The following is a 13,429-nucleotide window of genomic DNA, read 5'->3' as shown; positions in this document are numbered from 1 at the left end:
TGCCTTGTCACTTTTGCCCTGGGCTTGTTCACTGGGGGTACCTGGTCTTGGACCCCATAAAGGTGCTTTGTGACAATGTCCTTTGTAAAAAGTGCTATACAAATAAAATGGAATTGGATTGAACTTAACATTTGTGCCGAGATGGAAGAGGCATGCAATGTGTCAGTCAAGTTAAAAACTTCAGTAGTTTGTTATACTTATGGTTAACTCTCCCCTTTACTTTCTGTGGGCTAAGTTATCATAAAAGTAGCACTAAATTGTACGTAGCAAGAGTGGTGCTGTAGTTTTGATGCTGGACAAAGTGAGTCATCACAGGCTTGACAGGTGCAAAAAAAAAATATATATATATAATTTCTCTCCTAATTTATTATATTTTTATACAACATTTTGCTCCACACTCACATACATTTCCAATTGAAGAAATGTTCCGTGAAACGTTGAATAAATGAGATGGGAATGAAGATATAAGCATTGGATTACGAGTCACGTAAAGATTAACCTGAATGCAATTTAGTGCTGATTGAGAAAATGTCAGGGGACATAAATGTTCTTATATATACAGCAGTAATAATAAAAGGCTGATGGGGACTGAGGGTTTATGGGAATGAGTGACAAGTTTGATGGCCTGCACTAAATGATAGATAGATCCATTCATAGTGGAGAGCTCTCTCTCTTTCCCTGTTCCACTGTGAGGTTTTCTACACCGGCCTGCTGCTTGGAGACTATTCATTAACCCTCCTGTGCATATGTGTGAGTGAGAGATGCTCCAAACACGCTTCACTCTATTATCCCCGGGTGGCAAAGGGGGCATCGATAGCGCAGGCAGCATGGCACCAAAGAGGGCACTCTGTTTTCAAGTGCATATACTAGAGAAAGTTTCAGGCTGATGTTTTGTGACTGGTCGCTTTACTCAGAAATGTCGCACCGAAAACATGGGGCTGTGACTTCGTCTAATAAAATGTACTTCAGACCTGAGGGCTCTTGGTTTCCTGATTTTTTTCGGGTGATGCTTTAGCGACGCTTAATGTATGAGGGACATTTTTTTGTGACTTCCTCTGCCACACATTACACCACATTCATTAAGGCACTCCATACAGAGTGTACACTATATCATCAATACAGAGCATCTACACAGCATCTCAATGACTCTTAGGTTCCCTTGCCTGGGCCCCTCCCTCACTGGTGTCATTAACACTGTTAGACAGACTGCAATTATCAGCAAGTGTAAAATACAAAGGAAGTCAAGAGCACGAGTCCCAGTGTGTTCAAAATGATATGATATACAATAAATAGACTGATGTACACTATATGCAGTGAAGTATCCACCATACAATTTGCCATACATATCCCCACCTTAAACACTACAGTATACACTGTTCAATGGAATATGCTGCAATACAGTACTGTAAAGAACAGCACTGTACACTGTACAATGCAATGCATAACAATAAACAGTTATCACTAGATAGAGAAATTTTATCCTATGCAAATTATATTGTTTACACTGAATACTTACATGTCTTGAGAGCAGTGAAATACCCATGTTATGGTGTCTCTATGTGTGTTGGCAAAGACCTGAAAACAGATACATTTTGGCTATTGCTGTTTGAGATATATATATATATCTCAAAGGATGGTATTTATTGATGAACAGATTAAGGTTTATGACAGGTTTGCTGGTAATGAGTAAGAATGACTGAGGGTCAGAAGCCCTGTGGTCACCATTGTTTGACTCTGTTCCCTTAACAAAGACAGGTATCAGCTGCCATGCTGACAGTTTGTCTCATATTTCTCTGAGGAGCTGTGTCAATAGTATCAGTAACAGTGTTGCTATAGACCTGTCTGAACAGATGGGACTTCCAGGAAGAACCCCAGGTGCATTTCATAGATATTCAATTCGCCAAAAGCACTTTTAGATGAGGACACAGTGCGAGGTGAAATTTTTGTCTTCCTGAATCAATCCACCACTTAACACGCTGTCACCTTTCACTTGATCTTTCTCTGTTATGACAGAAAGAATGGGAAAGAACTTGTCCAGCTCTCCAGGAACCTTTCTGTAAAAGCTCTGAACAGGATTAAAGACCAAGTGTACCAATCGCCTTCCTTTCCTGAAGTGAGAGCCTGTTGTCCAGGCCACTTTGACCTCTCTAATCACTGATTTCATATGCTCCTCTGGCTCCTCCTTTTCAGGGGAAGTATGTGAACACAGCTGCAGAAGTGTCGGAGCAGTCATGACAGTGTGAAGGGGCGTTTTAACCGAACGCAAAGCGAAACTTCACTTCGTTTTCTTCGCATGGGTTTGATCGCTTGCCTTGCAAAATGAACAACTGAAATTCGTGCTATGTCTCAGCAAGCATTTTTGATTACACCAATCAGATTACACACGACTGAAGAGTTTTCTGGGAAAGGGGCGTGGCTTCTAGCCCTACTTGAAGGTGATTGGCTTTCGGCAGGTGAAATTTTTGCTCCAGTGGAATTTTTTTTTAACTCAAGCAAATGCTCATTTCGCTCATTTCGCCCATTTGGTGTCGCTCGCTGTTTCGCCACGATTAACTCCGCCCATTCACCCCCTGCCATTGACTTTTCACGCATTCGCATTGCGTCACGCTCGTATCACGATCCAGTCCTTCCACTGCCTAGCCATGTTTTCCCTCTCTCCTGTTTATGTGCCCTGTTCCTGAATTCCGCTCCAGGTTTTTGCAGTTCCACCTATCACCAGCCTTCTATCCACACACCTGTTCAGTATCACCTCATTAGACTGTTTTAAAAGTCATGTTTCTTCCATTCAGTTTTTGCTAGATTATCTTGTCTGTTGCCAGGAGATTGTCCAGCCTTTTCATGAGTATTCTGATTCTTGTTCATGTTTTTGACTACGGCTTGTTTTTGGATTTTTGCTCTTGTCTTGCCCTTTTTGGTTTTTTTGGTGATTGGTACGTTTTTGCCCTCCTAGTCTCTGACCTGTGCCTACTCACTTTGATTACCGTTTTTGCCCTTCTCTGTACCTTTGTTTCTGTATTGGGCTGATCTCTGTTTTTTTTTTAACTTTGCCTGGACTCACCATGCTTTTGCCTGATCCCTTCCTTTTTACCTGTTTGTGTACTGACTCTGGATTACCCTTCTTGACTATGGACTCTGCCTGCCATTTTCTGTGTTTTTGTTTTTTGATCATTAAAACTCACGTTTTGAACTCTTGCCTCAAGAGTCTGCTTTTGGGTTCAAAATCAGGCTGTGACAGTTCAGTTAAAACGTGGCTTTAGGCCTCTAAGCAATGGCATGGTTAATATCTTGCTCAGTGGTAGCATTTTGGCGGCATACAAAAATGCAGTGATGGCACCAAAAGGACTTTGTCATTAGCAATTTTTGTAGCCATATCAGCCTGACATACCCCTTCCTCTGTGATGAACTTTGTCATTTTAGGTGAAGCAGAGGACTCGTGGTGTAGACCTCACCCAGTGGACTGTCACAGAGGCTTTCCTCACTGATTCCAAGGACATCTTCCAGTGGTCTTGATCTTGTCCTGCTGGTGGTCTCAGTTTTGATAATAAACAGGTTTTGGAGGACGACCAGAGGTTCCTTAGCCACAAACCTCAGAACAACATCCACCAGTTTAACCCAGTTCTATTTCACCCCCTGGGTTTGAAAATCAAACAGAATACCTCTGGTGAACAAAACAGTTTCTCAGTATAGCTTCTCTGCTCTTCATCATGTATGTTCAAATGGCCATAATGAATAAGATGCAATGCAGATTCCTGTGTTCACACCACAGCCGAATGTCAATACCTCACATTTGTGCCATGTGTCTCAGTGACTCAAATCCATCTATACACATCATGCTCATTACACACAATGAAATAAGTGGTAGCATATGAGTGGGAAGTGACTAGAGGTCATCTAATGATACTGTTTAGACACTAATATTATCCACCATTGATTCTGAACCGACGGTATTTGGGCCAGTAGCAAAAGCAGTGCTGATGAAATCAGACTCTGGGATAGGATCGAGAGCTCGACAGAGATGCTGAGTACCACTGAGGTTTACTCCGACTCCAGCTCTTGGGGTAGAGCTGGGTGAAATGAATTATAAATACAGACAGATAAAAGCTAGACCATGCTGTGTAGAAGGATTTCAAACACCCTCTGACCTTGGAGATTGCTGGGAGTACGTCGAAGAGGGGTGATAGTTTTGGTTGGGTAATTGGGAAGTGTGAAAGAGAATATGATCTTGAGCTTTCCAGGTTTAGAGGTGGACTTCAGTTGAATCTTCTTTTGAGTCTTTTCTTTTTTTGTCAGGTAGTTACTGATGGCTCAAAAGACTCATTAAGCTGCTGTTCTGGAACTGGAGTTGCAATTCGTTCTTCAATGTAAACATACTCCATCTGTGATCCTCTGGTTTATCAACCTTATTAGTGAAACCGGGACCGTAGTTGTAGGATTCCAGAGGGCAGAGATGGTAAAGGCAGTTGGCGATGTGTTCTGATTCTTCATCTGCTCTGTAGAGTTTGTTTCATGTTGGAGTCATTAGTTGAATTTATCTTAAACTCGGGGTTGGGAGACAAATATCTGTTTGACATGCCAGTACAGTAGGTGGTGCAAAATCGCATTTTCCTGTTGGTTTTGAGCTTCTACTACAACACAAAGTGGAATCGGGAAAAAACTACCAGAGCCCATCTAATTCTCTGAAACTACCTAGATACCAGTCAAAGGGAAAAGCGTAATAAATAATTGTCCCATTAATCCACTTTGATCTGACGATGCTTAAATTGTGTGTCAGCTATCTTACAACAGCCTGTATCCTAATCTGTTAAGAGTTATTGTAAACAGCCTGTATTGCCTCAAAAAAAAATTGTTTTTCAACCGAGTAACTCAGTATCGAAGGTTCCCAGTGTTACTAACTTGGTTTGTAAATGTCAGAATTTCAGCTCAGACCACTGTGTAAGGTTATTCGTCTGGTCTGCATCCTGGCAGAGAAAAGGCACACTGGAGAAGTCTGGCAACTTTATATTTATTGGACATATTTCACCCATTCTACAGGATTCATGGCACTGAAGCAGTCCATGATAATATTTAGTAAGGCTAGTGTAAAGTCGACTAAATCGGTATTGATTTATTCCATTTTCCTCTCAGCTACGCTTTCCGACAAAATCTCCATTTAAAACAATAATGTCGTTCGATCTTGGGTTGAATTTACATCACGCTGATCTCTTTAATTCATTTATAATAGGTTAACATGATTGCTGGCCAGAATGCCTTCAATGTGAAATCATCAAAAGAATGGTTTTTACAGTTTAAAATGCATACAATGTCATTATTCACACAAAGTCAGTAGTGACTCCGTCAAGTTCAGTCGAATGGATTTGGACATTTCTATTAAACAGAAGGAGTGCTGGTCTGTTGAGCATCTAACACTATTGATTTCACTGTCAACTGCATTTCAAAATATTTGAATACAGTTTCATATATAACACACTACATTCACACTTGTGCTTGTCATAGATATTGTATTAAGGTGTTAAGGACACACTTTACATAGTAGGTTTCCAGTCCTGGGTGTTGTTGCTTTGAGTCTTTAACAGAATATCTCCTACTTGTCTTCAAATAGAACTCATTATGTGTTCTATGGTTAAGCACAATTTCAAATCTAGGTTGTTCTTTGTATACCATTCTTCCTAAGTAATTTTGAACAGATTCTTAAATTTAACGTTGGCTGAAATATGCAGCATTGTGCACCGAAGCAGTTATTATGAATGGGCATTGGGCACATGAATGAGGTATCAAGTTGAGGATCATTTTGGTTGGGCCTGGTCTGCTTTAGTCATAATGTGAAGCTGAGCTCTTCTCTCCTATAAACATATAAGGCCAGTTTCATGGACAGAGATTGAGCCTTGTCCTGGACTAAGAAACAATCTTTTATGGAAATTCACCATTTAAAAGTCAGTTTAGTTCAGGACTAGGATTAATCTGTGTCCATGAAACCTGTCCATGCAACAGAACAGGTCATTGCTAACAGAGTGGTCATTCTGAATTCCATTGCTTGAATGGAACATATAACAATTTCAGAGATTTTACTGAGTTTCAGCTCCCCCATACCAAAGCTACCACATCTCCTGCTGAAGCCCGTAGGTTTTCATGAGGCTCCTGAGTCGTTTTTATCATCTAGTGTTGTAGAAAGTATATAGCGTCATTTTTTGCACTTTATTTCTGCTGTAGCTTTTTTAGTGCCCCCCCCCCCCCCCCCCCCCCCCCCCCGACACACACACACACACACACACACACACACACATTAACCTATAAAATGAGCAGCCTCTGATATCTCAGATAAAGAGAGTTCTGTTTCATAAAGCCTTCTAAATTGATGTGGAATCAGTGGCACTCTGGGAGGAGGCTCTGGCGTCGTAGGACGATCTGTAAAAATTACAGGACCGTTTGAGCTATCTGAGAATTTCTTCTGATATTACTATTTATTTTTAACACTGTCACAACATTACTTTCAATATTTCTTTTCTCCATAACGAAAAAGTAACTTGTATCTCTCTCTCTCTCTCTCTCTCTCTCTCTCTCAGACAAACCCAGCCTTCCAAAAAAATGTTTGGTTCCGCTTGCTTTGGTAATTTACAGGTGCCCACTCTGACGTATAGCACCGCCCACAGAACGAAATGCCGTGTTTTTTAGGGAGTCACGTCCGTTTTCAGCCATATGATTTGATGTGTTCTGTCGAATTGGCAGAACAGTAGACCAATAATGAAAGAGACTAGGCATGTTATACCCTCCCCGTTTGCGCGACTATGTTGCCATGGGAACGACAGTCAAACAGTACGAGAACTGGCGTGTGACAACTAGGTAGCACGCATTGATAAATCCATATGAAACTGAAAAGAAATGTCAGAGAGAAATTCGATGTTCAGGACTGATGCTGTGCGCTTTTGAAACGTACACTGTAAAGAATTCAGTGTGGATAGCTAATGTAAACCGTAGATCAATTAAAGAGACCAGTTACATTACCTGATCCGCGTACTTGGTGACGTTAACATCGATCAAATATGTAAAATACTCGGGCAGTAGTTTGATTTTAGCCAGCATTAGTGGAATGCTGCAATGGAAAAATACGAGAAAATTCTCACACTGGGTAGAGGAGGAGCAGGTATTGTTTCGCTTATGAAACATGTGGAATCCAAGAAACTGTATGCCGTGAAGAAGATACAGGTCGACAGCTCGAGGAAAACAAAGACCAAAGAAGCCGTGTTACAGGAGGCAAACATTTTGAGAAATCTTACGCATCCTCACATTGTTGCATGGAAGGACACAATCTTTGACCCAAACAACGAACGCATCTTCATAGTCATGGACTACTGCGATGGTGGAACACTGGAAGACCGTATTAAGGAGCGAGAAAAAGGAGATCATTTCGCAGAGCACGTAGTTATGGGATGGTTTGTGCAAGTTCTTATGGCGGTTAGTTACCTACATTCGGTAAAAATCCTACACAGAGATATCAAGACCTCAAATGTGTTTTTAACAAGGAGGGGAACGCTTAAGTTGGGGGATTTTGGAATATCAAAGATAATGAACCACACGTTGGACGTGGCCTCTACCTGCGTGGGTACACCCAGCTACCTTAGCCCTGAACTCTGTCAGGATCTTCCATACAGCACCAAATCAGACATTTGGGCTCTTGGGTGCTTATTATTTGAGATGTGTGCACTCAAACCAGCCTTTGATGCCAAAAATCTTTTGAGTTTGTTTTATAAGATTATTAAAGGCGAATACAGCCAGGTGCCTGATAAATATTCAGGCAACCTTCACACTTTAATTAAAAGAATGCTGAGCCGGATTCCTGACAAACGACCGAGCGCTAACAACATACTGAATATGGCATATGTACAAGGACACCTGGGAGAGTTCATCAGACGTCAAGAGTCGGAACTCGCTAAAGTTCATGACCTATCCACACCTGTGTCAGGAGAAGAATGCGTCATTGACCTTATGCCCAGCGTGGAACGTGAAGACAGCGCAGGTCACGGGAGAAAAACCGCCCACGCTGAGTCTACATCCACCAAAGCACAGAGTTTGACAGAGGACGAAGACGAACTTTTGAATGAGGAGCAAGAGGTCAGTGTAGATACGGACTCGAATTATTCAGAGGACTTTGAACACGAGAGCTTTTCATCTAATGAAGATATTTCTGGGGAAGAAGGCTCATCCAGTCTCTCAAGTATGGATATGCCTGTGGAATCTCATTGTAAGACACTCACTATGTACTAAGAAAATGATTCACACGTTATACACATGACAGTGTTATGTATTTTAGATTCTAGATTATAAATTCCAAATTATTAAAATGTCTGCATTTCATTTATTATAATGATATCTGTCATTTTCTGATAGTCTATCAGAAATTATTTTTAACCACCATGAGTTTAAATATATATGTATGTGTTGTGTGTAATATTTAAAAAAAATAATAACTGGAACAGACAAGCTAATTTAAAAAAAAAAAAAAAGGACATTAGCATCTGTTTTCATCCAGTAAATCGCTAAACAACTTTTCAGTTCAGACTTTTAAAAGGACGAAAACAGCGGTCAGCGGTGTTATATAAGACCTGGATTATATTTCACAGAGTAGGAACGCTCAGGTATCCAGATAACTTGATCTTAAAGTTAAGACTATGAGTCAAGACAGTTCCGGAACATACTTATTGGACAGTCTTGACCTTTGACCTTAGCAACCTCCACGAACAACAGCAAACACAAAGCTTTTCTGTTGCAGTTGCTCCTGCTGACGAGGGCTCGGCTGACTACCCGGATGACTTTGAGGAGGTGGATGAGGAGGAACTGGCTGAAGTGGTTAGCAGTGCGAGAGGAGCCATGGAGCTCCTGTGTGAAGACGTCTCGTCTGGGGAGCAGCTGCAGCTCAGTGATGACGGCGGAGTCCCTGTCTCGATGAAACGTCTCAGAGACAAGTACATCGGTAAGCACACACTGTTCAGAGACAGAACGCTTAATGACTTCTCTCTCTTTTTGATTAGTTTGGGGTTGTTTTTGGTGGAGGAGGTATGACATGCAGACAGAGCAGACTCCTCTGTTGTTATACCTTTTACTGATGATGGTGAGTTGCTTTGTCAGATGCTTCATCACTGAGGTGTTTTTTACCGTTGGATTGGTAACCTGACCTGGTTCAGAGCGTTTTTTTTTTTTTGTTTTTTGTTTTTTTTACTTTGAATCACTGAGACACCCACATTTCCTAGCTGTCTTTGTTTCTTCTTCTTTAAGTATTTTCATGACATCAGTCCAAGTACGAGAAAAACTCACACAAGTGAACGCAGTCAATACCCTTCTGATCTCAGCCCACATACGGCTCTGTGTACTTCTGTTACAATGACTAACAGGTTACGAAACAAATTTAAGATGTTACTGCTATCGTGATCGGTTTCCTATGGCTGTCTTTCCAGAGAATGTCGGTCCTGTGTTTTACGAGGAGATCAGCGGACATTTTTTGAACGGTCTGACCCCAGAAGACCTGCAGCCTCGGTTTGAACATGTGATTGGACCTGACCACCTGGAAACCTGCTATCTTATCTTCAATATCGACCAAGAGACTGTGTAGTTTGGACATGTTGTCTCTTCACAGATATGTTTTTTTATGAGTTCTGACATGTGTCTCATTTGACTGACATCCATTGGGACTCTGTTCAAGTTCATGTGGACTTTGCAAGTCTACTGAACAAACAGATGTAGTTGAGTTCATGTTGAATTTGTCTATATTTATATATATGTATTATTTCAGAAGGCTATTCTAATATAATCATGAATATCAGGTATATATTAAGCCAGTAAGTAAGAGTGTGATGTATAAAAGACACAGTGTAGGGATGAGGTTTGCATTCATATTAGAGTATTTGATTAAAAGCATTTCTGTAGATCGCCAGTAGGTGTCACTCTATTGCCAGAGAATATGTTCAACTTGAACTAAAGGACAGGATGTTGAAACATTTAATTTAGCTTATTTTACGATCAGTCTCCTACATATTTTTTTTTATTATTATTGTATCTGTTCGTCAGTTAAAATTATGGCAACTTCAGTATTTTGTTATTTGTGTACAGGTTCCCTAATTTCTTTACACTTCACTATTTCAGTAAGAAATTTCAAGGTTCAACCAATGTAAACTTCAAAATTTTAACCTGTAGTAATTACTGAAGCATTAATAATCATTGATTTTAGACCAGTATTCATCAGTGAGTGAGGATCAGTTGGAGAGAAATGTGCGTTTCCTGACGTGTGAATTTGAAAATAAAACACATTTAACGAGGATGTTATCTGGTGAGTTACCTATAAAATTCTTTTGTTGGTCTTTACTTTGGATTCTATATCCTTCCTTTTCTTAGTAACCAAGAGTGGTGCAGGTTTACAGAATTGGAATTGAAAGTAAAACAGTAAAAGTGAAACAAGAAAAATAAAAAAATTAAGAAATGGCTGTAAATAAAGCAGTAGAATAAAGCAGAAATAAAGTAGAATCCTGCAGTGCGCGACAAAGGAAACAGGTGAAATGAGACATGGTCGATAAACTGTGTCTGAACAGGTTAGCCACGCCCTCAGACTCCTGTCGCCAGCTTTCAGAGCTATTCAGGCTAGGGCCGCTAGAGGGCGATAAAACACTAGTGACGCTATTTAAAAATAAAAACATAAAAAATGAAACGCAAAAACGTAAGACATGCATAAGGGCTCAGGCGGTTTAGTTTAACACACATTCCCTCCATTCCAAAAGCTTGACTTCATCCCAGAGGTCAATTACACAGAAAATATCTCACATATGACTCTAGAAACGACCCTTGTGCTAAGGTTCACACAAACATGCACTCAATGTGTTTCTATGTAGAAATCAGTGTCACAAGCAGCCCCAAGTCCCTATAACTCAAACGCCTCAGATTCTGAACATTCCAAGCCATTATTATTATTTGGGAAACATTTTATTGCATCATTCACATCAAGGAGTTGTGAAACAAAGAAAATGCTGTTAAAACGAATTCTATGCCCGGGCAATGCACAGTGGATAGACATTAAATAGAGAGGAAAGCAATAAAGAACAAGGGGGAGGAAGAGCTGACTAGCCAAACAGAGCTGTTTCTTGCCAACAGACTGGAGACTCCAAGGGTGCATTTAATTGGTGCTCTTCTTAGAGTTCTCCCATCATCTGCTCTCTGCATCCTTGCGATGCTTGGGGCCTTCTCACCAGCGCACACAGGTCCAGTCAAACAACGGGCCAATGACCTTGACCCAAGCTTAGTTTGATAAGTCACTTTATTCTCCCACTCTCACAGAAAGTTAGTTATTACAGTCACCAATGTTAGACATACAGAAGAATTTCATTTCTGGTGGCTGACACTCACAAATCTGTTTTTCACATCCTGCGGGGACTCTAATATCTGTCTATATGAATAAAAAGCCGGTGAGAAACAGAAAGTGGAACACCAAAAGAAAATGTGTTTTAACAAAATCATATCTACATCACAGTTACAAAAACAGTTTCAAGGGTTAGTTGAATTGAAGTTGAACAATATTAACCAGCATGTATCGCCAACAAAAAATGCAAAAAATCAGGACTTTTAACAGGGCAGTTTTTAAATTGACAAGAAATACCTGACAGCATGAACTGGAGGCACATGACAGAGAAAGAAAACCTGCATCACAGGAGAGGAACAGGGGTCATGAGTCTAAGCTGTTCTACAGGAACTATGCCGTTAAACTGAATGTTTAACAGGATAGTTACTTAAAGACGCACAAGACACCGGTCTCAGATAAAACAAAAGACCCGAAGACATCACTTTGAGAGCCCGTCTCAGTAAAAACTGTCAGTTGTGAGCTTCACAAAGCTAACATTTGTGGTAAGGCCTCCGTTTGGAAACCAATTGTAACCAAGACCAAAACAGTAATTCAGAATATCAAGCACAAAAACCCAACTTCTGAACCACTGAGTCAGGTAATAAAACTACCTTACATCTCTTCTCCCTTTATCTAGATGGGTTTTGTGTGGATGCAAAGATCCCCTTCAAGCAAATTAGTTAAACAAGATGAAAGATCTCTTACGGTATGGACAGCTGTCTTGTTGGATTGATTTGGCCTGTTTCCTCTACATGCTAGAATAACATGAAACTGATTCTGGGGCTCAGAACAACCCTGATAATGCAAACAGTGTTTGTTCCAGATGATTCTCCGTATAGTTCCTGTATGATGGTATCCTGAAGGGAACTGCAGTTGCTCTGAAAACAAACGGTGAACCAAGTCCTTATCAGACACTAGATATTCATGGATTCTTTGGTATTTCCATTATTTTGTCCCTCCCCAATATTCCCAAAGGACGCACATGCGTCACTTTCATTTACTTCCAACGCGTTTCCATCGGGATCAGGAAGACGCCATAAGAAATCAGCTGACAGATACTGGGGAGACCTCAAAGTCTAAAACATCGAAGGCCCAGTCACATCGTTTCCACAGCAACTGAAAGTTTTTCTATGAACCCAAGTGAGATGAATGTGTAGACGCGTAAATGTATCCTGGCCTGGGGCTCACACAGAGGCTCATAAAGCACATTTTTAAAAATTTGCACTTCACTTGAACTCAAGAATGGGACGGGTCACCACTAAAGAGAAAAACAACTATTCCCATGAAAAATTCAGACATAATCCCACCAAACGCATCTCTCTCCCCCCCCCCCCCCCCCCCATTCTCCTGGGAAAGAGGTTAAAGCACTAACTGAGGACTTGGGACTTGAATCGAGCCCTTAAAAATCTCCCTAAGCCTGATAGAGAGAACGGGCGTATTTCTTTATTTATTCCCTTGTGCACTGGAAGCGGCTGTTCGGTAAAAGGCTAGTGTGAGACCAGCGCTCCCAGCACTATGGTCAGGCAAAATGACACTTTCTCAAGTGGTCAATTTTTCCCATCTAGAGCCAAGCTAATGACTTTGGAAAACATGTCGCTGGTTTCTTTTGGGCTTTGAGGGGGCAGAGAGTTAAATGTGATGCGTTATTGATTTATCTCTGCATGACCGCTCAGCACATCTGCACATTTGTTTTCTCAAACAGCTTCCATCACTTAGACACGAAGCTCAGCTCAAGTCACCGTGGCCGTCTGGCTGCACAGCACTTCAATAACCCCATAATGAGATCTCATGTCCTTCTTCTCACACACATGCTCAGCCTTATACTCCCGCCCTCAGCGACTCTTTCCAATCTGATGCAGTTACCACATGGAAAAACGCATTAAACGGCTTTATGAAATACCCGGAGGAAAGCTGGAGGTACTGGAAGACAATGCCAAAGATCTGATGTTGCTGAATTACAGTACGGTCCTGAATCCAGACACTGCGTACAGATCTGAAGTTGACAAAACTGCTCGTTTAAAGCTGCCACGGCGTGCCCACCACACGCAAGAGTGA

The 13,429-nt window shown here is 41.0% G+C and overlaps 1 protein-coding gene across 1 annotated transcript; it reads left to right on the top strand.

The window, feature by feature from the left end:
- Positions 1-7,092: 7,092 nt before the first annotated feature.
- On the top strand, positions 7,093-13,429 carry nek12 (NIMA-related kinase 12). The gene is made up of 5 exons (XM_030765584.1): positions 7,093-8,011; positions 8,057-8,236; positions 8,765-8,965; positions 9,447-9,597; positions 13,234-13,429. Exons 1-5 carry the CDS (start codon positions 7,093-7,095, stop codon positions 13,427-13,429), a joined length of 1,647 nt encoding a protein of 548 aa, XP_030621444.1.

This window comes from Chanos chanos, chromosome 2 (assembly GCF_902362185.1).
Source record: "Chanos chanos chromosome 2, fChaCha1.1, whole genome shotgun sequence".
Taxonomy (NCBI): domain Eukaryota; kingdom Metazoa; phylum Chordata; class Actinopteri; order Gonorynchiformes; family Chanidae; genus Chanos; species Chanos chanos.
This window is presented reverse-complemented; position numbering and strand designations above follow the sequence as displayed.